Source organism: Leiobunum rupestre, chromosome 10 (assembly GCF_980474605.1).
Source record: "Leiobunum rupestre chromosome 10, qqLeiRupe1.1.hap1, whole genome shotgun sequence".
Taxonomy (NCBI): Eukaryota; Metazoa; Arthropoda; class Arachnida; order Opiliones; family Sclerosomatidae; genus Leiobunum; species Leiobunum rupestre.
In genome coordinates this window covers 42,051,626-42,075,128 of record NC_143393.1, presented here as the reverse complement: position 1 = coordinate 42,075,128, position 23,503 = coordinate 42,051,626, and the positions used below count along the sequence as shown (strand labels likewise).

Here is a 23,503-nt window from a genome sequence, read left to right as displayed (position 1 = left end):
CTAATAATTCGCTATTTGCGTCGTAGAGAAACTGGAGAAATGCCGATACGAACGGAAAAACATGATTCTCAGCCAGAAGAAGATCCAACGCTCCTTATCAGCGTCGCCGCTCAGTCAGAGGAAGCAGGAGAACGATTTGCACAATAGAGAAAAAGCTCATACTCTCGGTGAGGAAAATAGGCACTTTTTTACACAGATTAGATATTTCTAGTATTTTATGGCCTTTTATACAGGGTGTTCAAAAGGTTAAAATTTGAATTAGTTGTGACAACAGGGGGTGAGTTGAGAAGTATGCCTATTTTTCCCCATTTTCCTACGATGAGTTAAAAGAGCGCCAGAGAGCTTCCAAGTGTGGCTTACTAGTCCCTGGAAGCCAGCACTGCCCACACAAGGAGAACGCAACCCGTCAAAAGTCGTTGATTTTCTTGCGTACATTTTTCATTGGTTAGACGCTTTAGCGCCTGCTGTCGTCGGAAGGGGAAAATTCGGAAACTGTCTTCCCCCTTTCCGTAAAACGCTCAGCGTTAAGGTTCGTCCAATTAAATTTGTACACAACACTGCGTTCGCGTGTTTAAAGGCTAGCTGCGTTCTCCTTGTGTTTGTTGATATTAGCTGGAAGTAGGCTGCCACAAGTGAAAAACCAAGCAGCAGGGAAACGCGAACATTAAGGTTTGGGTTCGTGTGATAGGTAGAAAAGGACTTTGTAAACAAATCGAGGTAACCAGCGTAAAACAGAAAACTTAAACAGTATTGAAAGTCGTGATGGACGATTTTGTCTTGGTGTAAGAGTTGAAGGAAGAAACAAAATTTTCCTACTTTGTTTTTCTGTGTTTAATTAAACTCATTGCATATTTCTTATTTACTCATTTGTTTATTGTTATTTATCTCAATTCGCACGCATTCTCAAATTCATCGTACCCCTGAAATCACATTTCCCTGCTGCTTGGTTTTGCGCTTGCTGCAGCCTACTTCCAGGGGCTAGTAGGCCACACTTTGAAGCTCTCTGGTGCTCTTTTAACTCATCGTAGGAAAATGGGGAAAAACAGGCATACTTCTCAACCCACCCCTTACAACTCTTTAAAATTTTTGCACCACCGTTTGAAACACCCTGTATAAAACAGATTGATCAGTTTATCACGAACCTTTCTAGGCGGTTGTCCAAACGGGTACCAAAGCTTTGTACAAACGGCCTATTTTTTATTATGGTTGTCGGAATTTTGGGCCATATATTTTAGAGAAGTAGACTTTGCAATGTTGCATTTTTCTTTCGAGAATTTACCGTGCCGTATTGGTTTTATCAAAAGTATATTATTTATCCCTTACAAGTATCCATAAAGGCTATAAGATTGAAATATGTTCCTTCGTTAAATCTCGGAAGCAGACACCATAATATTCTGTCTACCAATGATAAATTAATGTAAAAATTAAAATACGTTGGGATATTAACTTAAATTATTTCCTTATTTCCGTATCAAAAGATTAACAAGAAGTTCAATATACTAACACGTACCTTTTTTTGTCTTGAAAAAATAACTTTTGGCCCAAAAAGTTTAAACGAAAAATAACGCCAGGTGTTTGGGTTTGAATTTTCGCCGCCATCTTAGGGGCTGCCACCCGCGCCCCTAACACCGTATGAGCGATTTGCGAACTATCCTAACTTTTAAAATCGCGCCATTTAGGCATAGGTCTCTTATAACTGGAACGCGCCGCGCGTGCAAAACAAATTGTTCGCCTCTTCAGCAGCACGCGCTTTTACGTTGTTTTTCTGTTTCACCGACTTCTCACCAGGTGTCCCGGCGGACGCGCGCTTTTCGATTTCCCGAAATTTCTTTATTTTATTAAAAATTAACCACTCAATATTTTTTGATGCGGTTTTCGCCATAAATTTTAGTTTTTAATGGGCTGTAGGGCTATCTAACTGGCTCAAGCTTGACCGTTCCCCTTTAATTTTAAACAGCATTTTACCGGGTAATATTCGTAGCCTGCGATGGTAACGAGTTTTGGTCAGCCAGGACATTAAAACGCCAATGGTGGTCACGTGATTATTTTTAGGCCTTTAATTTGCCTCGTGATTTGACGTGAACTGTGACGTAGTAAAATGTCATGGTGGTCGTTTTAAGGCGGAGCTTAGCTATGACGTATGCCTGTGACTCTACGAGCAAGGAGATAATACTTTACTAAAATGAGCATTTGCTTCTTCCGGAACGTATTTTTAAATACCCTGGGAAGGTATATGATTCCAGAACTTTCAATCGAACCACATGGCGGATGGGTACGTTACTCTGAACGCTATATGCTATATGCTTGGGGTAGTTACATTTGTTCGAATTTCAATCGTCCGAACGGTGGAACAAATGTTCTAATTTCATTCGTCCGAACCGCCAAAATAACAAATGTTTCGATTGTTCGAATTGGACAACTTGTTTGTTTCATTCGTCCGAATCGGTAGCATCACTTGTCCGAATTCTGTCGCTAAATTAGCATTTCTTATTGCTGTTTTTTTGGTCCGGATTTTTTTTAGTGCAAGAATTAAAAATGAAAAACTACATTGTAAATATCGTTGTTTAATAGTAAGTGGGAATTGCGTTGAATGTTGTGGATATTTTAGGTTAGGTTTGGTTAGGTTAGGTTATTATTATTAATGTTACTACTTTCTTATATTAACAATATTTAAAAAAAAAACAACCAATTCCTAATCTTCGAAAAAACGGACAAACGGTTATTCGAACAAATGAAATTCGCCAGTAAAGTTAACTTAAATTGAACGACTAAATCACCAACAAAAGTTGTTATAAATTTTTCGGGCAAATGAAATACGTTTTCGGACATACGATCCTGTTTTCCGGCATTCGGACAAATGATCATTCGGACATTGTACCACCGTTCGGACGAATGAAATTCGAACAAATGTACCCAAATCATATGCTTCTGGTTGCGTGGAATTGATACAACGGTACAGTTGGGGTTTTTTTCTATTTAAATCTTAAAATGGTTTTAAGCACCTATACTCGAAAACCGTACCGCATTTACTGAAGGTGGGGCCCTAGGCAGATTTTGGTGGGGGCCTATGTAAGGAAATCATAAAAACGCAAAACTCGCGTGTCCCGAAGCTGAGCTGATGTCACGAGAATAATGATTGTTCCAATAATAAAGCAACAAGCGCGATATGGTTTTCTCTTAAACCGAATCAGTGAAAATCCATTGCTTTCATCAGTGGCGGGGGGTGCCTAGTAGGCACTGCTCCAACGCGTTGTAACCCGGCCACCTGAATTAATGGCTTATAAAGTCGCTTGATGACTTAGGCCTAAAGTGGTGTCTTGGGTATTAGCCTAGCTGATTATTAAGTATACTCCCATCCCTATAAAAATCAAAACATCCTGGTACCTAAGTCCGTATTTTTCCGCAAAAAATAAAAAAGTTTTAATTCCGTGATTAGTCTAATATATTGTTTGCAAATTGAAATAAAACGGCATTTTCGCCTGATTTTTTCGAATCTAAAAGTAAAACTAAACCTCTAGACTAGCTTTAAACTGATTAAAAATGTAACACTATTAATGTTTTTTAGTATGTTTACTGATATTAGACATTTTATATCGATAAAACACATTAAAACCCCTTAAAAAGTAATTTATGTTTCCGATTTTCCGCATTTTATTTATCCGAAAAATTAACAACACTAGGTTTCCTACAACAACGGTGACGTCCCCCCCTCTTGTACCGTGGGTAAATTAGACCATGATTCAAGCGGGTAGTAAAATTATCCCTAAGTATATATAAATAATTTTTCCATCACGATTTTTCTAGGAAGAATTATACAAAATTTTTATTGAAACATTATAATATCAAATAAATTAATCAATCCAGCAAATGGTGTAACTATTATTTTTAGCAGGCCCCTCTTCCTTCCATTTTTCGCTTAAAGTGCGTATGCAATTTTGTGGAAAATATTTTCTATCCAATTTTTCCGAAAATACCATTTTTCTCAATTTTATGTCGTCTTTAATATAATCTGATAGCAACGAAGGGTTGTCGTTTGAGACGCGACATTTATCTCTTCCCACACACCTGCTAAATATAAATATAAATTTCTCGGAAAATTCTTGTAGATTTTCTGTGAAACGGTTTCGGCTTAAGTACATAGCGACGTACGAGATCAGCGTTAAATGAACAGGATCTTATTATGGAGAGGTCAGAGCACTGCCGTGTGACGAGTTGATACCGGTTTGTCACAATCTAAGTCTGATGTTAGCGGGGAGAAAGGAAGTACTTTGACGGGTAAATTTCAATGTGCCTCGTCGCGACATCTAACTACCGTTAGTGGAACTAATATTTTTCAATGCTGAAATTATGTTATACTGAAAAAGGGGCGAACACTATCTGTTGAAGCTTCAACTGATTAGTATATTATACAATATATGTGTCATATTATGATATATTACAAATCATTAGATAGAATGGTTGTATACTATTGGACCGAATCCCGTTTGACCGAATCCCATTGAACCGAAAAGTATTTTCGTTTATAGCCCAACATGGCGGGATTCAGTTGAATGGGAAATTTAAATCTGGTTCGTTTTCACTTCGGGTAGGTTAGTTCAGGTTGGGTTAGGTTAGGTTAGGTTAGGTTAGGTTAGGTTAGGTTGGGTTAGGTTAGATATGGTAGGCAACTATTTCACGTCAGGTTTTATCAAGGTTATTTTCCAAAATTAAACCCGGAAAATATCAAATTTCAAGGGAAAAAGGTCTAAAAATACACGTCGGTACGAAATAATAAATATTTAAGACATAGTTTAGTCCAAATTAGATATACTATCGTCACGTAACCTACGATATATAAATATGTATCACTAACGGTATATTGAATTCGGTTGAATGGTACATTCGGACGAATGGGATTTCGGTCCAATGGTCTACAATCGATAAAAGAATTAAATTGTTGCCATCAAGAATGAATTCATATAGCTAAACATATAGAATTCTAAACCCCAGCCTGTTATACTTCGAAGCGAAAGTTCGTCTGCTTTCAATTTAACACTCCCATCTATATTTACGGTTTGTGATTAAAAACCAGATGAGCTTTCGCTACGAAGTACTCGAGGATTTGTTCCCCCTTTTCTAAGAAGCCGGAATGTATTCTTGGTACCATATACAGTATACCAATTTATTTTATATAAATTCTTATACGTAGTTTAGGTAGCGGTATAGATGGCGCCAAACAGCGCAATGAAATGTTATCCGGCTTGAAACTGACGAACGACTTCTGAGAAATACCGAGAGTGCGCTAACCTTTCCTGGAATGAACGTCGTATAAAGCTGCTTTCACACTCGACGGAAAATTAGCAGCGTAAAGTTGAACGTTAGCGGTACATCGAATGGGAATCAATTTTCAGCTCGGCGTTTATTATCGTCTTTCCGGCATATTTTCCGTCGAGTGTGAATCCAGCTTAACGCGTTTAATATTCCGTCGAGCCGTGTTTGTAGTTGACAACATAAGTGTAGCCGGTGAAGGTGCGCGAAGGGGTAATGAATACCTGGCTGTTTTGGGAGAACATTAAAAGCCGCTTTTCGCCCGGAAAATTTGCGCCGTTCGCGAATATTTAAGACGTTTCAGGAATTCAGTTGTCGCGGATTTAGTTTCGAACCGTCGCGCCGCCGCCGAGCGCGGGAAGGAATTCCCATTTCGGGCCGTGTATCCCATTACAAGTGACGTCATCCCTACAGTTTATAAGGCCCCATGTCGACCCGCCTTTAAGCCGTGAATGCCACCTTAACGAAATATTTCGTGAGCCTCGAAACCTTTTAAGAAGTAAAGAGTTGTATCGAGAAGGACCTTCGTCAATTATATCCTCGTTGGTTAAGGGTTTTACTTCCAATAGGGACTTGGTAGCATGACGTCACGCCGTACCTTTGGTATGGCAACCATGCTGCTATGTGTTTCTTTTTTTTTCAATAAGAAAAAGCGTGAGTGCCGTGTTATCTAAATTTCTAAAACAGGCCACAGATTTTTCAAACAGAAAAAAAAAATTTGGCGCCAATATTAACTTATTCGTTTTTTTAAAAATAAATAGGTGTTTTCGTAAATCCGGCGCTTAACTTTTTACTGTTGGGAGTACTGCCAACCGAGGCATTTTTTAGTTGGCCGTAATACCCGTTTTTTTTTTCGGTTTCGTCTAAAGTGTCGCCTGCTAAAGTTTTTTTTTTTACTTAGACCGTTTCGATCGTTTCACCATCTTTTTAGGTTAAATAGTTATTTAATAAACTAGAAAATTATTAGTTAAACATTTGAAACTTATTTTGAAAGTTTCAAGATAAGATAAATTGCTTTTCTTGTATATCTAAAGGTATGTACCATATGCAAACTTTTGATAGTGCCATTATTTGTGATAGGCCTTGTCCCACGTAAAGAAAACCTTAAAACTACACCACAAAAAATATAAAATATATTAAAACATACCTAGGAATATTTTCATTTATGGAGTCCATAACCCACCCAACACTTTGCGAACATATAGAATAAATACTAAAATACTAAAAAGGACCAAAATTGTTATTTTCTCAAAGGCCGCTGTTGTTTCACTATCACCCAGTGTACCTGAAGCAGACGCCAAATTCGAACAAAAAAACGCATAACTCGTTTCTATGACGTTTTTGTGACGTCGACCCCAACAGTAAAACAAGTTCGTCGGTGGGGAAAACAATTTGTTTATTCAACTATTTGCACCTAAAGAGAAACCTTAAATATTGATTTTTCACGGGACCTCCTAAGATGAATTTAAGGGAAATATAATCATCTTTTTGGCAAACCCGTAAATATAGCATTTCCAAACCATAGGATTTCCATATCAGTGAATGTAGAGCAGGGGCGTAGGAACCGGGAGGGGCAGGGGGGGGGGGGGGGCAATGCCCCTCCCTAGAATTTTGCTGGGAGGGGCAACTAATGTTATTTCCCCCTCCAACCTTTGGTCAGTTGAGATCTTCAAAAGACTCAAATTATCATTTTAAAAGCATATACAGTTTAAAGAACCTCAACTGTTTTTAAATTTCAGTCTTTTCCCGCCAATTTACATAGTAGTAACAAGTACACATGCATTCGGAGAAGCTACACTCCATTAAAAATTAAAAACCATTCTCCGACCCCTTTTTGTTTATCTTTGCCCCCTCCAACTCCTAGAACGTTCCTACGCCCCTGATGTAGAGTAGTATCGCTCTGTAGCTTTGGGCTATGGCTGCCATTTTGAGGGCAGTTTTTTATCTATAGGAAAAAGCATGGGTGGCATCGACATAAGTCTCGCCGATATTACTTTCTAGGATTTCCAAAACAGTGCATATAGGATTTACCAACCGGTGAATATAGGATTTCCCAACCGGCGAATATAGGATTTACCAACCAATGAATATAGGATTTAAAAAGCGTCGAATATAGGATTTACTAACTGACGAATATAGGATTCACTAACTGAAGAATATAGGATTTACCAACCAATGAATATAGGATTTACCAACCAATGAATATAGGATTTAAAAAGCGTCGAATATAGGATTTACTAACTGACGAATATAGGATTCACTAACTGAAGAATATAGGATTCACTAACTGAAGAATATAGGATTCACTAACTGAAGAATATAGGATTCACTAACTGAAGAATATAGGATTCACTAACTGAAGAATATAGGATTCACTAACTGAAGAATATAGGATTCACTAACTGAAGAATATAGGATTCACTAACTGAAGAATATAGGATTCACTAACTGAATAATGTATGATTTACTAACCGGCAAATATAGGATTTACCAACCGGCAAATATAGGATTTACTAACCGACGAATATATGATTTACCAACCGGCAAATATAGGATTTACTAACTGACGGATATAGGATTTACTAACTGACGAATATAGGATTTACTAACTGACGAATATAGGATTTACTAACTGACGAATATAGGATTTACCAACCGGCGAATATAGCATTTACTAACCGGCGAATATATGATTTACTAACTGACGAGTATTGGATATACTAACCGACGAATATAGGATTAACCAACCGGCGAATATAGGATTAACCAACCGGCGAATATAGGATTTACCAACCGGCGAATATAGGATTTACCAACTGGCGAATATAGGATTTAGAAAGCGGCGAATATAGGATTCACTAACTGACGAATATAGGATTCACTAACTGACTAATATAGGATTCACTAACTGAAGAATATAGGATTTACCAACCAATGAATATAGGATTTAAAAAGCGTCGAATATAGGATTCACTAACTGAATAATATATGATTAACTAACTGAATAATATAGGATTCATTAACTGAATAATATAGGATTCACTAACTGAATAATATAGGATTCACTAACTGAATAATATAGGATTCACTAACTGAATAATATAGGATTCACTAACTGAAGAATATAGGATTCACTAACTGACGAATATAGGATTTACCAACCGACGAATATAGGATTTACCAACCGACGAATATAGGATTTACCAACCGACGAATATAGGATTTACCAACCGGCGAATATAGGATTTACTAACTGACGGATATAGGATTTACTAACTGACGGATACAAGATTTACTAACTGACGGATACAAGATTTACTAACTGACGAATATAGGATTTACCAACCGGCGAATATAGCATTTACTAACCGGCGAATATGGCATTTACTAACCGGCGAATATATGATTTACTGACCGGTGAATTTACTAACTGACGAGTATAGGATATACTAACCGACGAGTGTAGGATATACTAACCGACGAGTATAGGATTTACTAACCGGCGAATATAGGATTTACCAACCGGCGAATATATGATTTTCAAACCATCGAATATTGGATTTAGAAAGGTACGCGATTCATTTATACGTCGTTGAGGGAGTAACTTATCTCGCTAGGCTTAAATGGTCTACATCTAGACAGAGAGAATATATCCCAGGACGCCATAACTGATGAGTCTCGCGTAAATTCTGTCGGAGCTCCTTTTTCCGCGACCTAGAATTTACAATTATAGATCGGAGCCGGTTCTGAGCAGAAGGTGGTTCCTTCTTCCGCCCACTCGACCACGTAAGAAGTTTTAGGAAGACAGAGACGAAGAAAAGTTTTCCAAAAATGCTTGATAGAATTCCCCCCGTGCCAGCGAATTCAGGGTCGAACCCGTCGTGATTGGATTTTTCAGAAAACGGTAGAGAGAGAGATGGGCGATTTTTACGACTGAATGGAGATGATTATGTTTTTGGGGATTTGCCTTTTCCGGTAGCCCCCTTCCTAGAGAGCCTTCGACGGAAATGGCTGATGCCGCGCTCTTTTCCGCCCGGATTGATTCGACATCACACGCAAATTCTCGACTCCCGCCTTATATCTTCACTGGTTTCAGATTTATTCAAAATACGATTGCGTGTTTTGCATTTGACAACCGATTCGTGCGCGTTTCCTACGCGTCCAAATGCACCCGTCATTTCGTTCAGGCGCGGGCGAATCCCGAATTTGGCTACCTGAGAGCGGAAGTCAACTAAAAGTCGAGATCAGTGTTCCGAGGTGGACAAAAGTGTGGAAAATAGTGGAAATTTCCGGCCTGGACAAAAGTTAATTATTATTAATTATAAAATAAAAATAAAAAATATTTGAAGACAGAAATTTCAGATTTCGGCTACTTAAGAATATGGATAGGAATGGTCAGTTTTTGATTAACATTAGAGTAGTCTGTTAATTTTTTTAGAATAATTAATTCCAACATTGTAAATTCAATGTAAACTAAGACAATTTCTTAAAAATTCAATTCCAATAGGTGTTTCTATAAAATAAAACCATAAAAATTAGAAGCATAAAATGTTTTTATCTGCGTTACGAACGCCAGTTATTTAAGGGAAAAGAATACAGTAAAAACCTCTTTTTAGTTCAAGCTGAACGTTTCCGTTTTAACAATTACATAATTGAATTATATTTTTCTTATTAGGCTGAACCTTCCTCTAGTGCTTAAAATAATTTTTATAATTCTAATATTAATAGTTAACGAGATATAAGGTCCTAACTAAAGGGTAGTTTGGGCGCTTGCCCAACTTGTTTAGCTTCGGGGGTCCGAATTAAAACGTAATAACTTAATTACTTTTAAATTTAAATTTGTCAAAATTATTTTAAGCACTAAACAAGCGGCTGTTCTACCCTTAAATATTAATTTTATAAGTTAAAATACAAAATTAAAATAGTTCAGCTTGAAATAGCGCGAAAGTAGACAATGACCACTGTAGTCTTCCCCCTAAAGTGCTTTACTTGCACGTGAGACTTGCTCGCGGGTTTCAGATTGCAAAGCATCTCGCGACTGCAGCGCGTGCCCTCTACCTTCAAGCGCTACAGCTAACAAGTGACGTAGACAAAACATTGTCACATGACCTCCCGTATTTTATAGAAATACCTATTACTTTTTTAAGCTTTGAAATACGATTTTTCTTTATTAGCCACTATTGGCCACTTTTGCACTATTTGCCTCTGGCCTGGACTTTTCTCCATAAAGGTGGCTTTTTAGGAACACTGGTCGAGATACGTGGCTTTTCTAAGAAATTGTAAATAAGAAACCTCATTTGTTGTTATATTAATTTAACTTGATTTTTAATGCTTTTAAATCCGTTATGTTTAGTATAAAATGTAAAGAAAAACTCGTTTTTCTCAAATAGTAATTTTTAGACTTGCTTGACTTTTTCTCCGAGTTTGCGATTGAAGGACAGCTTTTGTAGCTTTTCTACATAGCAAGCATTTATTCAATCTATATAATAGCAATGCATAACAAATAGACAACATCATAGACGCATTTTCTATTAAATTTAATTTAATCAAATTGCATTTAAGGTACCACCAAGTAAACTGCAGACTATTAATGCTCTTAAATCAGGTGACTGGGTTACAACGCGTATAAGGGTGTTGACATTGCGAGCCAACAGCTCCCTACACTGACTATTACCGTTCACCTCTACAGGTTTTTATGGAAAGGGGAAACCGAAGAACTCGGGAGTAAGACCCTTTAGCCAGGAGGTAGAGAAAATTATATCCAAGATGAGTTTTTCCGAGTTTTCAGCCAGTACCATAAGTTCGAATTGAACCCGGCTCCTTTTGCTGCGTAGCCTGCGAGGCGCAGTGACAATCACTACGCCACCCCCTAGCGGGATTATCTATAAAATAGCATTTAACGGCTAAATTCATAAGGGATATTTTTGGCAAAAAATATTTAAATAACTACCTAATAGAGGTATTATTTATAAAGTAACATTACAAACAACCTTGGGGAGGTATTCTGTATAAAGTAACAATACAAACAACCTCAGGGACTTATTATCTATAAAATAACACTACAAACAACCTCGGGGAGGTATTCTCTATAAAGTAACACTACAAACAACCTCATGGAGGTATTCTCTATAAATTAACACTACACACAACCTCATGGAGGTATTATCTATAAAGTAACACTAGAAACAACCTCAGGGAGGTATTATCTATAAATTAACAATACAAACAACCTCGGGGAGGTATTCTCTATAAAGTAACACTTCAAACAACCCCAGGGAGGTATTCTCTATAAATTAACACTACAAACAACCTCAGGGAGGTATTATCTATAAAGTAACACTACAAACAACCTCAGGGAGGTATTATCTATAAAGTAACACTACAAACAACCTCGGGGAGGTATTCTCTATAAAGTAACACTACACACAACCTCGGGGAGGTATTCTCTATAAATTAACACTACACACAACCTCATGGAGGTATTCTCTATAAATTAACACTACACACAACCTCATGGAGGTATTCTCTATAAATTAACACTACACACAACCTCGGGGAGGTATTCTCTATAAAATAACACTACACACAACCCCATGGAGGCTTTAAACGGGATTATCTATAAGAAAATATTTTTGAAAGAAAAATATAAAATATGAAGGCATTTTATTTGGCTTAGGTCTTAAAATTGTGCGCCTTTCTAACGGATGGATTTATCATAGCTAGTTTTATACGCGAAGACGCAAACAGTAGGCTTATATGTTTCTAGCACTCGTTTTTTGGTAAAGCAACACAAGAAAATCTCCCAAACTCCTTCTTATCGGGAGTCAAGGACCAAATGCGTCTCCCGAAGCCCCCTGAACCCGTTTCAACTCGGGAGCTCTCGACTGTGAAATCTTAAAATGAGTCGCGTCAGAACGTCTTTGCTCCCGTTCGCGGAACTTAAGTCTTTTGGGAACTACATTTTCTATTGGTCTTATCTTCGTAATTACCTATTTCTATAAGTAACGTAAGAACAATGAGTATGACTATAAGTGTATAATATTTTTACATAAGTGTGACACATGCAAAAGTTTTACTGAGAGCAAACTGCATTACTCCCTTCGTCCCCGTTTTGCTTCCGCTTGCTGACGCGTCACACGTGGCCTTTGACAGCGCCTCGCTAGGGGGAGATTTTCTTCTGGTGATGACGTCACTTCTTTACTAGCTCTCAGTAAAATATTCCCCAAAGTGACAAACTTATGGAACAATATTATAGACTTATGGTTGGGCCCTTACAGTAGGATTTTTGGAAAATCCACAAATCAAGGGAATTCTGAAAAATCAACTGGAATCGCAAAACCCGCACCGTTTTCTTCTATACCCCTCGCAATTTATTTAGAAAGTTGAACTTTGACCCGAGATTAATAGTTATCATAAAAAAAGTAATACAAATAAGTATGACGCCTATTGTTTTAATGCTAATTTTCAAACCGAACCTTTTTTAACACTGACACTCTCGCACAGCTCCGACTTGGACTCGCACTCGAACTAAGTAGTATATTATCGTCATTGGCAGTAGTATATTTCGCCTTAGGCATATTTACACTAGAGGGAGCTGTGTGTTGAGAACTAAACCTTGATTGCGCAATAACTCTGAAAATCAGTTCGGTGATAATTTTTGCTAATTCACATACTTATTGATCTTACGTTACTTACACAATTTCTTTGATTCCGCTAACTTTACGCGTTTCTAAGAGGGAAATGTTTTTGAACGCAAAAGACGCGTTTGAGTCACCTAGTTAGCTTTCTAAAAAATCTGGCAGCGCTGTAACTGAACAAGGGAGTCATCATTGAGTTGGGAATATTAATCTAGAGATCCAATCAAATCTGCTCCCCGCGAAACAAGTTTTTGAAAATGACGAGAAAACGTTATAATATGACCCGTGGCGCCATAAATTATTTTTTAAATAATATCTTTTAGCCGGAAAACGCGTCTTATTTGTACGAACCATTGAGAGATAGACGGCGCCACGGGCAGAATGATAAAGTTTTCTCGTCATTTGGGAGCAGACGGCAGTATTCAGGCAAAACGGGTTTAATTTCTAGTCAAATTTAAAGATAATTCATAAATAATACAAAATGTAGTTTCAAATTGAGTTTGTGCAATAAAATAAATAGCGATTTGACCTGTATGTAATTTTAATTTGGTTATTTCTGGCTATTCCGTTCTCAATTAATCCTTAAGACTTGGATGCTTTTATATAGATACCTATTTTTCTATTTGAACAAATTACACAGCGAAGAGGCCGGTGTAATAGTTAAGGACGCGCTCTTAGCTAACGGGCGTGAGTTCGAATCTCGCTTCCGCAAATATTTTTATTCGATTTTTTCATTTTAATTTTACTTTCAGTTTGAACATTTTATCTGCTTTTTATTTCCAATAATTTATATTACTTTAATTCCTCGAATTCATTCTCTTGTCATTTTAATTCATTTTGGGCTCCGCAGAACCACGGATACAGTTACGCTTCACTGAAAATTAAAAACTCTTCCGAGGAGAGGTATATTTTGGCTTGCCAACTTGTGTTTCCTTGTTTTTATAAACAGGCTCTCTAAAACGTTGTGTTTACATCGACAGTCTCTCTTAATAGAATATCCGCGATAGCGTCAAATTCGAGTATTCAACTCCAGCGCGTTACGATGCCAAGTTAGCCCTCGAGAGATTTACTTAAATATAAGAGATGAAAACGCGTGAAAGGCAGCTTAAAATGACGTTTTGTTAAGAGGATCGGAGTTGTTTACTCGAGTAGTAGGCCTAAAAAGGCTCGTCCCCGCGGCACCGCGCGGATCCATTACCTCGACTCTTTCCCTCGTCGTTATTTCATAGCCATCAAATCGGATTAACCTCTCCTAGAAAGGCTAAAAACGGGCGACTGGTTAACTGGCGCTTTAAGGCAAGGCTTAAGAATAAGGCGCGTTGCGTGTCGCGAAACTGAATGGTGCGGTGTCATTGGCGTAGATAACCGGTACAGCTTCGACGAAGCCTTGGCCGAGGAATCGGACGAACTGAGCCGCGACTCGCATCAATCAAGGACGGAGAGTTTCCGGAGCAAGAGGTCCCGTCGACGAAATGACAGTTGGTCGGCGCCCACCTCCCCATTCCGGAGCGTCCTCATGTCTTCCGTCGTGCCCATTACCTCGCCCGTGCTGGTCTCCAAGCTCAAAGATTCTCCGAGATTCGGCTTGAGTCTCCCTTCGAAGGTAAGAACAGTTCTTCTTTTAAACCCAACGACGTCTCTCTTCCAACTCGCGCAATTTCTTCATCGCGTTCTTTTTCTTTGGCCCGATGATTTAAAAATGAAGATCATCCTTTATTTATCCTTTTCCCCCGTCGAGGGTATGATGTACGTCGCTTTATTTTCTCCAGTTACGCGCGAATGTTAAATTTTAATTGATAGGCTAAATAAATGACCGTTAGCCGTATAGAAAATTCATCGTCTCAAATAAGAACGTCTTGCTGAAGTTTTCAATCGAACGTTTCCTTGTTTAACGAAGGCGTGGGATACTCGGGATTGGATGTATTCGAAGATATGTCTTTGGTAGTTCGGTGATACAAGATGGTATATTTTCGCTTGTTCCAGGATTTTTGAGTAGGGTAAGAAGAGTAACGCTATGACCTAATTTAACTTCGATGTGGTGGCGAATAGTTTAAGTCGGGGTAAAAACGTTCTTCCAAAATGGCTGCTTGTGGCCTTTTTAGCGGATAAATTCTGGCTAGCAGACAACCAAATCCGATTTACTCCTTTACACCTCCTTTTGAGATGGAGTAATACTCCGGAACAAGCGAATAGTTTATGGGACGAAGTAATTATCATTCATTTTAAGGTAAAAAGAGTACACTTTTAATCCGAGAACAGGCGAAAATAAATCACCTACCAACGTGATTCCTCTTTTAGTTTGACGCTGTTGGTGGGGGAAATGATAAAGCGCGGTTTTCGCGTCGGCCGTTTTGTTTTTCCTTTCGTGACCGAAACGGCGTTCTTCCTTTTAGGATATAAAATTGATGGAGCTGATGGTCCACCGTCATCAGTCGCAAATCGCCGAAGAGGAGATGAAAGCTTGCGCCCGCCAAATCTGGGCCGAGGAACTGGAGAACTTTCATCGTCGGCAGCAAGCCGAGGAACGGGAACGATGGCATAGACTGACCAGCCTGACCACCAGGGACGAGGTGCAAGAGAGGTTGCAAGAGGTCAAGAACCGAATCGCCGTCATGCAACAGCAGAAGCGGAGGGAGCTCTTGGACAAGGAGGAGAAGCTGCGGAAAACCATCACGGAACAACACGCGTTGAAAGTTAGTTGTCAATTAGCGGCGACCCTGATCCGATTAGTCCCCTTCCCTCGTGTTTCGTTTTCTCGCCCGTCCTTGTGTCTGATAAGAGGGTAACGCTGGCTTTCTTCGCGCTCTTCTTTCCCCTTCTCTGTCCATCCGCTTCTTTGGCACTCGCGGAAATGGGCGCGCAGAGGCAGAAATCGGCCCGCAGCAGAGAGAGATCCGAAGAGAGGAAAAAGATTCAGGTAGGCGAAACCGCGTCTTCTTCGTTTGAGATTCTAACGAGTTCTCCACTCGGCGCGCCAGGAGAAACGGCTGGAAGAGACGCAAAAACAGGAGACGGAATTGGCGCAGGCCCACTTGAACGAAGTGCAGCAGCATCTGGAGAAAGCCCTCAAGGCCAAGACGCGGCAGGAACTCAAAATTTCCACCGTAAGTTTCCTTCTGATTCTCCCTCCGATGGCCGTGTGATACCGAAAGGCGGCGAGTGGCTTTTGGGGGAAGGGAGGACGGTTTGGGTGTCTTTGGCGAACGCGGCTTACTTTGCATGGGGCGAATGATCCGTTTCACATCTGTCAGAAATTAAAGATTCAGAATCAGAAAGACGAGGAGAAGAGGAAGTTGTGGAAGATGGAAAGCACCCACTCGTCGCTCTGCGAGTCGGAACTGCAACTGGAGGCGCTCAGTCTGAAGGACAAGCAAGTCTCGGAGAGGAAGCAAGAGATTGTCATGCAGCGACAGAGCAGCCTCAAAAAGAGAGCGTGAGTTTGGTGGCTGGGTTTCACGAAGGCAAACGCCACAAGTCGACAATAAACCTCTTCGGGAGAAGTATAAAAGCAGAATTTCACCGTGGAGCTATACGGGGGGTTTCAAAGGGTTATGCAAAAATTTTAAGGAGTTGTAGGGGGTGAGTTGCGAAGTATGCCTGTTTTTTCCCCCATTTTCCTGCGATGAGTTAAAAGAGCGCCAGAGAGCTTCAAAGTATGGCCTACTAGCCCCTGGAAGTAGGCTGAAACAATTCAAAACCAAGCAGCAGGGAAATGCGATTTCAGGGGTACGATGAATTTGAGAATGCGTGCGAACTGAGATAAATAACAATGAACAAATGAGTAAATAAGAAATGTGCAATGAGTTTTATTAAACACAGAAGAACCAAGTAGGAAAATGTGTATTGTGTACAAGTTACAATAAATTTTCGAAGTTTCTTCCTTCAACTCTTACACCAAGACAAAATCGTCCATCACGACTTTCAATACTGTTTAAGTTTTCTTTTTTACGCTGGTTATCTCGATTTGTTTACAAAGTCCTTTTCTACCTATCACACGAACCCAAACCTTAATGTTCGCGTTTCCCTGCTGCTTGGTTTGGCGCTTGTCGCAGCCTACTTCCAGGGGTTAGTAGGCCACACTTTGAAGCAATCTGGCGCTCTTTTCACTCATCGTAGGAAAATGGGGAAAAAACAGGCATACTTCTCAACTCACCCCCTACAACTCCTTCACATTTTTGCGTAACCTTTTGAAACGCCTTGTATAACTGTAATTTTGTTACGCGTCGTAATCTGAGTTGTTAAGTGGATTCGTAGCCTACGCGTTACGTCAATTGGAACTTTGGAAGGACGCTGGTTCAAATCTTGGTTGTGACGAGACTTAAAATATACCATTTTCGTTTATCTTTAAAGTTTTATTTTTGAGATAAGAACATGATTACATTGATAAGTCTGTACATGATGACGTGTTTCGAGTTTTAATTTTAGCTTTTCTCTACTTACAATTTTGCTTTGTGTAAAAAAAGTTCCGTTTTAACACCGTGATTCGAACCCGCGCTATTTCGTTACTAAAGAGAGCTTACCCTACGAATACAGTGAGTAACGGCAGATGTCGCCACTGCACCGAAAGAAAGGCATTGCTTTTACAACTAATCTTTTCTCAATGCCCCTAATTTTATAGTTCACGGTGAAATTCTGTCGTTCACGATTTTGGTTTTAATTCTTTCTGCCGAAGATGTTTTATGATACGCTTCTGGTTAGGTCAGGCGCTCACTTCTCTTCGTAACGTATACGTACTACCTTTCACAAGCCCTCGCTTCGTAACGGAGACAATGCCTTGTGGAAAGCAGGACTGATACAAAACGGAGAGCCAGTGGGCGCCTAGCCTTAGGCCTAATACATTAGTTGGCGTCGATTTTACCCTAGTGGAAACCCGAGGGGTCGGACATTTACAAAAATCCCGTACACTTTGTCTAAAATCGCAAAATCTTTTAACTCTCGCTATGGTAAATTAACATTGAAATCCCAAAATCACTTCAAAAAGTAATGATAAAATCGTTAAAATTTCTACGAAATCCCGAAATCCCGTACAAAATAATGGCAAGTGTCCGACCCCTCGTGGAAACCGGTCTAGTGTTCCTTCCGTACTAGCCGCCTGTAGTGATAAATTTGATTTATGACGCTTAGTGAGACGGTCGAAGAGCGTCAACGGCAGGCCAAGTTAAATCAATCGGAATTGGACAAGGCCCTCGAGAAATGGAGGGAGAAAGTGTCCAATTACCAGAAAGAAGCCAATTACCGAGCGCTGCAGAGAGCCACCGAGAACATCGAGTCGAGGAGGGTCAAGGTTCGCGAAGAGCGTCTGGCCAAGGAAGCCGAGCACCGGCGCAATCTCGAAAGGTACTCTCTCCCGTTCCTCCCTCGAATCATGGCCCAAATAATGATCAATCCAAGACATGACTCTGGTACCTTCACACGTACTAAATCGGTCGTCCACCAAAAGTAACAGGTGGCCATTTTAGAAGGGGTGGAAAAGGAGCAAATTAAAAAATTGGGAGCAAAATCAAGCAGAAATTTCCGGTTTCCCGAACGCCATCTATTGTGGACTAAGTCGGAATTCGGATTTCGGAAATAAGTGGCGGTTGTAATTCGAAAATCCTGCCCTATTTGACCCCTCATTTTTAGATTATTTTTAACGATTCTAGGAAAGTATATGTTTAATATTATATAATTATATATATTATACTAATTACGAACTTAGTACGTATTATAACTGTGAATAAATATTCCAGGATATTTACTACGACGACCACGTGTATTATTTTTGAAAACCCTCCCTAAAACATTTGCCCCCAAAATGACGTAGGTCCGCGATCGCGCGGTTTTCCCAATAGATGGCAATAGTGGTCGGGTGTTAGCGCTGTTGGGTGTATTTTTCGCATAGTTATGTCCTGGATTTATCATTATTTGGCTCATGTTCGAATCGGCACTAACCGTTGCTTCTCACGGACAGAATCAGAGCCGAAGAGGAAGCCAAGTACCTGGAACGTCTTTTGAAGATGGTCGACAGGGAGAAGCAGACCGAAGCCTTTGTTCAAGAGAGGGACGCGGCCTTTGAGCAGGTAAAACTCGGCCTCAACATGATCTTCCCCTCATTCGACCATTTATTTCTAGGCTACCGAGAATGTATTTATTTATTGTTCGGGAGTATGATTAGGTTCAGGCGATCCGCGGCCATCATAGAAACTACAAGAGGAATAGAAAGAGTCGATGAAAAGTGTTACGGGCTCGGTACGGGCAAAAGGTTCTCCGTTCATTTCCGCTTGAATCTAATTGGCCGTTATTTCAAAAGCTTTATTTGATTGGACCAGAGATAACCGGAAATGAAGGGAGAAACTTCTGCCCGTGTCATCTTAGTCGAGCACGTACAAAGGCAGGGCCTTCTATTCCTGTGGTAGTTTCTATGCACGAACCAATGAAATACCGTGCTGATTTCAATGTTGTCGGGGGAAAAACAGCGTTGCCAGTTCCTGAAACTCAAATTATTGTACCAGAGCCAAAAAATTGTAGATTTCAAAAATACATTATCGTACACCTGAAAACTGGTGGTAAATTTGAATTTTTTCCAAAACACTAAAAACAATGATAGTTTACTTTAAAGTAAACGTATACATTTTAAGAAAAAAAGAATTACACATCGAAGTATTTTTGAATTTTAAAAACTTTTTTATTTCTAGTTGAAAAAGAACCACGAGCTCAAAGCTCCTATTTTTAAAAACGCTAGAATAAAATAGTTTTTAAAATTGAAAAATACTTCCATGTGTAATCTATTTTCTTAAAATTAATACGTTTACTTTATAATAAAATCCATGGACCATGATAAGTTTACAAATATTTATATTTTACTTTATTTGCGTAAAAAATTACTTTAGACGTTGTAAAACAAAAATAACAAATGTCTTGCAATGAATATAAACTAGGAACAATTTAACCATTATAAAAATCACAGTTTTTACTAGGGATAGAGCGGACTCGTTAAAGGGAATATAATATCTGGTATTTCTGTCGCCCTCCGAGGGTTCCAATATCGTCCGCTGCCTCCCATGGCTTTTCACATTTGCGGCGCTGATAATCGCTGATTGTGAAGGAAAAAATAAAATTGATGCGGTCTTCCATAAAGAACGCTTTTAAGGTTCTATCAAAAAGTATAAAAACTACGTAACCTAGAGATATAATGACGGTCGAAAGCAGTAAAGGAAGTTGTAGCAACCGGGGGGGAAGGCACTCAGTGAATTTGCACTTCAAATTTCGGTGCCGCAGCGCCACTACGGCAGTATTTAGTACAATAAATAATAAAACCGGAGAAAAATGGCAGTTACGGTGTAGCGGAGGTGCTAAATTTGGCATTTTGGATATTTAATTGTCTAATATCTGTCAATTCAAAAAAGTGACAGTAATTGGTTACTGTTTCGTGATTTTTTTAGTTAGAATTTGTGGATTCGTTGTTTCGGTGTTTATTTTCAAAAAGTGAAGAATAAGGCGTTTGTTCTCTAACGTTGCCAAGTCCTAAAGGTTACCAATTCCTTAAGGAATTTTCAAGAATGTTGAACTAAATCAAAATGATTGCCACTTAAAACTGCCGTAGTGGCGCTGCGGTACCGAAATTTGAAGTGCAAATTCACTGAGTGACTTCCCCCCCGGTTGCTACAACTTCCTTTACTGCTTTCGACCGTCATTATATCTCTAGGTTACGTAGTTTTTATACTCTTTGGTTCTATTCCCTTTAATGTGGGCCATTTATTTAGCAGACGACTTTCCAAATTGCCATAAAACAATTGCAGGGGTGCCAGCTAAAGCGAATCCGACAAAATACTTATTATGAAAGAGTAAATTAGTACAATCAGAAGTCAATTTTATGAAGGTGTCATTTTTTATGATAGCTTTGAATTAAATAATTTTCCACCTCGAATTTCCCTAGATTTACTTAATTTTTGTTCGGATTTCCCTTTTTACCGATTTTAGGGGTAAAGATTTCCCTAGATGAGGGAAATTTCCTCAATCTGGCATCACTGGAATATATTGAGCCAGAGACCGTCTATCCAAAGAGTATAAAAACTACGTAACCTAGAGATATAATGACGGTCGAAAGCAGTAAAGGAAGTTGTAGCAACCGGGGGGGAAGTCACTCAGTGAATTTGCGCTTCAAATTTCGGTACCGCAGCGCCACTACGGCAGTTTTAAGTGGAAATCATTTTGATTTAGTTCCACATTCTTGAAAATTCCTTAAGGAATTGGTTACCTTTAGGACTTGGCAACGTTAGAGAACAAACGCCTTATTCTTCACTTTTTGAAAATAAACACCGAAACAACGAATCCACAAATTCTAACTAAAAAAATCACGAAACAGTAACCAATTACTGTCACTTTATTGAATTGACAGATATTAGACAATTAAATATCCAAAATGCCAAATTTAGCACCTCCGCAACACCGTAACTGCCATTTTTCTCCGGTTTTATTATTTATTGTACTAAATACTGCCGTAGTGGCGCTGCGGTACCGAAATTTGAAGTGCAAATTCACTGAGTGCCTTCCCCCCCGGTTGCTATAACTTCCTTTACTGCTTTCGACCGTCATTATATCTCTAGGTTACGTAGTTTTTATACTCTTTGGTCTATCTAAAACGAGAATCTTAATGGCGGACCCATGTTATATTTTTTCAACTAGAATGCCCAAAAAATTTATAAAAAAAATGCAGACGACAGAAGTAAAATCATCCGGTACATTGTAAACCAATAAAATGGCCGCTTTGGTCGTATTTTTCTCGTAAACCTGTAACATTGACGGTCTCTGCTGTAACTTAATGTTTATTATGGTTTAAATTTGTACTATCCCCTAAACACAGCCGCCTTTTATGTAATTCTTTTTTTTAATTCATCCATTTAATATTCACTTTTTGTACATGGGATGGCCCGGATGGGCAAAGAAAAACTGATACGCTCTTTACTGCTAAGCCTTTGCGGAATTATAACTAAAATGACTCGACGGTTTGTTTACAAAAAAGGCTGCGTTCAGTAACTCAACGAAGTATCTGAAAAAGGATTTTCGTTGAGACCGTTGCTAACGTGACGTTGGATCTTGTTGAATGCTTTTCACGCTTGTTGAATTTTTTTTTAATTATCGTCTGTTGCGGCGTCTGCAGCTAGCCTTACTGCGACGTCACGTGACCGCTGAGAAGCGGAAAAAGCTGCTCTTACAGCCAATGACTTCTTTGCTCAACGTGACGTCAAAACCGGAAGTCAAAAAACCCGTTCAGTAAAAAACCGCTGACCGTTGAGCTCAGTGCTGAGCATTTTTAGAGCTACTGAACGCAGCCCTAGTACCGGAATGTGCGAAAAATGTGCGCAGAAATTAATGGACGTTGGAAGTCGAGCCGATTTCGAGCGTTGCTCTCAATCCCTCCCACGCTCGTAGAGTAATCTCCTCCCTAAAAACGTAAATCAGCCCGGTATTTCATTGGTTGTCTAAAACTGACGTTTAGTATAAATAAATAAATACATTCTTCACATTCCCAGATTCAATTCGTAAGTACTACCATAAATATCCCCCATATGTCAGAAATAAATCTAATTGATATACAAAGGATATAAACTTTGCAGGATTCTGATGTTTGTAAGATCATAGATGTGCATATGTATATTAAAGGGGAACGGAATATGGCCTTATTTCCGTATCAAAAGATTAACAAGACGTTCAATATACTAACACGTACCTTTTTTTTGTCTTGAAAAAATAGCTTTTGGCCTAAAACGTTGAAACGAAAAATAACGCCAGGTGTTTGGGTTTGAATTTTCGCTGCCATCTTAGGGGCTACGGCCAGCGCCCCTAACCCCGTATGAGCGATTTGCGAACTATTCTAACTTTTAAAATCGCGCAATTTAGGCTTTGGTCTCTTATAACAATTTTTTCGCGTCTTCAGCAGCGCGCTTTTACGTTGTTTTTCTGTCTCACCGACTTCTCACCAGGTGTCGCGGCGCTTTTCGATTTCCCGAAATTTCTTTATTTTATTAAAAATTAACCACTCAATATTTTTTGATGCGGTTTTCGCCATAAATTTTAGTTTTTAACGGGCTATAGGGCTATCTAACTGGTTAAAGCTTGACCGTTCCCCTTTAAGGTTTTATGTGTATTATGATATATTTATCCGACTTTCTCGATATTTAATACACATGTTTAATAATTTATAAAACTTTAGAATAGGTTAAGGCATCCACATCATTACCTGAGAGCCAAAGTCTAGACGCTTTTTAAAGGAAATCGAAATAATATATTTTAAATATTTTTACATAAGACTGACTCATTACATAATTATCGTATGGTTACATACAGGAATCCATACCTCTACTGGGAATGCTTATCCTGGCGTATCGCGTATGGTAAGATCACTCTGACGGCTTTGGCCCCGCCTACGAGATAAAAAATCCCCTCTGCGCGCGCTCCCTTGTCACGTTGTTGATTGTTAAGTTAACATATCGAGACGAATATCTCCCGCGATAAGCATTCCAAGTAGAGGTATGGATTCCTGTTACATTCTATTTAACCGAATCCCATTCGGCTGGAAA

At 39.1% G+C, this 23,503-nt stretch overlaps 1 protein-coding gene across 6 annotated transcripts in view; it reads left to right on the top strand.

Annotated features, from left to right (window-relative positions):
- LOC149925924 (uncharacterized) overlaps positions 1–23,503 on the top strand; it is a 107,049-nt gene that overhangs the window by 67,970 nt on the left and 15,576 nt on the right. For 4 of the 6 annotated variants that reach the window (XR_016476872.1, XM_090160125.1, XM_090160122.1 and 1 more), the window contains exons 4-11: positions 27–167; positions 14,306–14,547; positions 15,338–15,637; positions 15,808–15,861; positions 15,923–16,048; positions 16,196–16,377; positions 18,069–18,281; positions 18,895–19,003. Coding sequence is in view for 5 of the 6 variants with exons in the window: in XM_090160125.1 (XP_090016251.1) it covers positions 27–167; positions 14,306–14,547; positions 15,338–15,637; positions 15,808–15,861; positions 15,923–16,048; positions 16,196–16,377; positions 18,069–18,281; positions 18,895–19,003 (1,367 nt within the window). In the remaining variant the exon portion in view is untranslated. The remainder of the gene's footprint in view (positions 1–26; positions 168–14,305; positions 14,548–15,337; positions 15,638–15,807; positions 15,862–15,922; positions 16,049–16,195; positions 16,378–18,068; positions 18,282–18,894; positions 19,004–23,503) is intronic. The other 2 variants (XM_090160124.1, XM_090160126.1) reach the window with 2 other exon arrangements.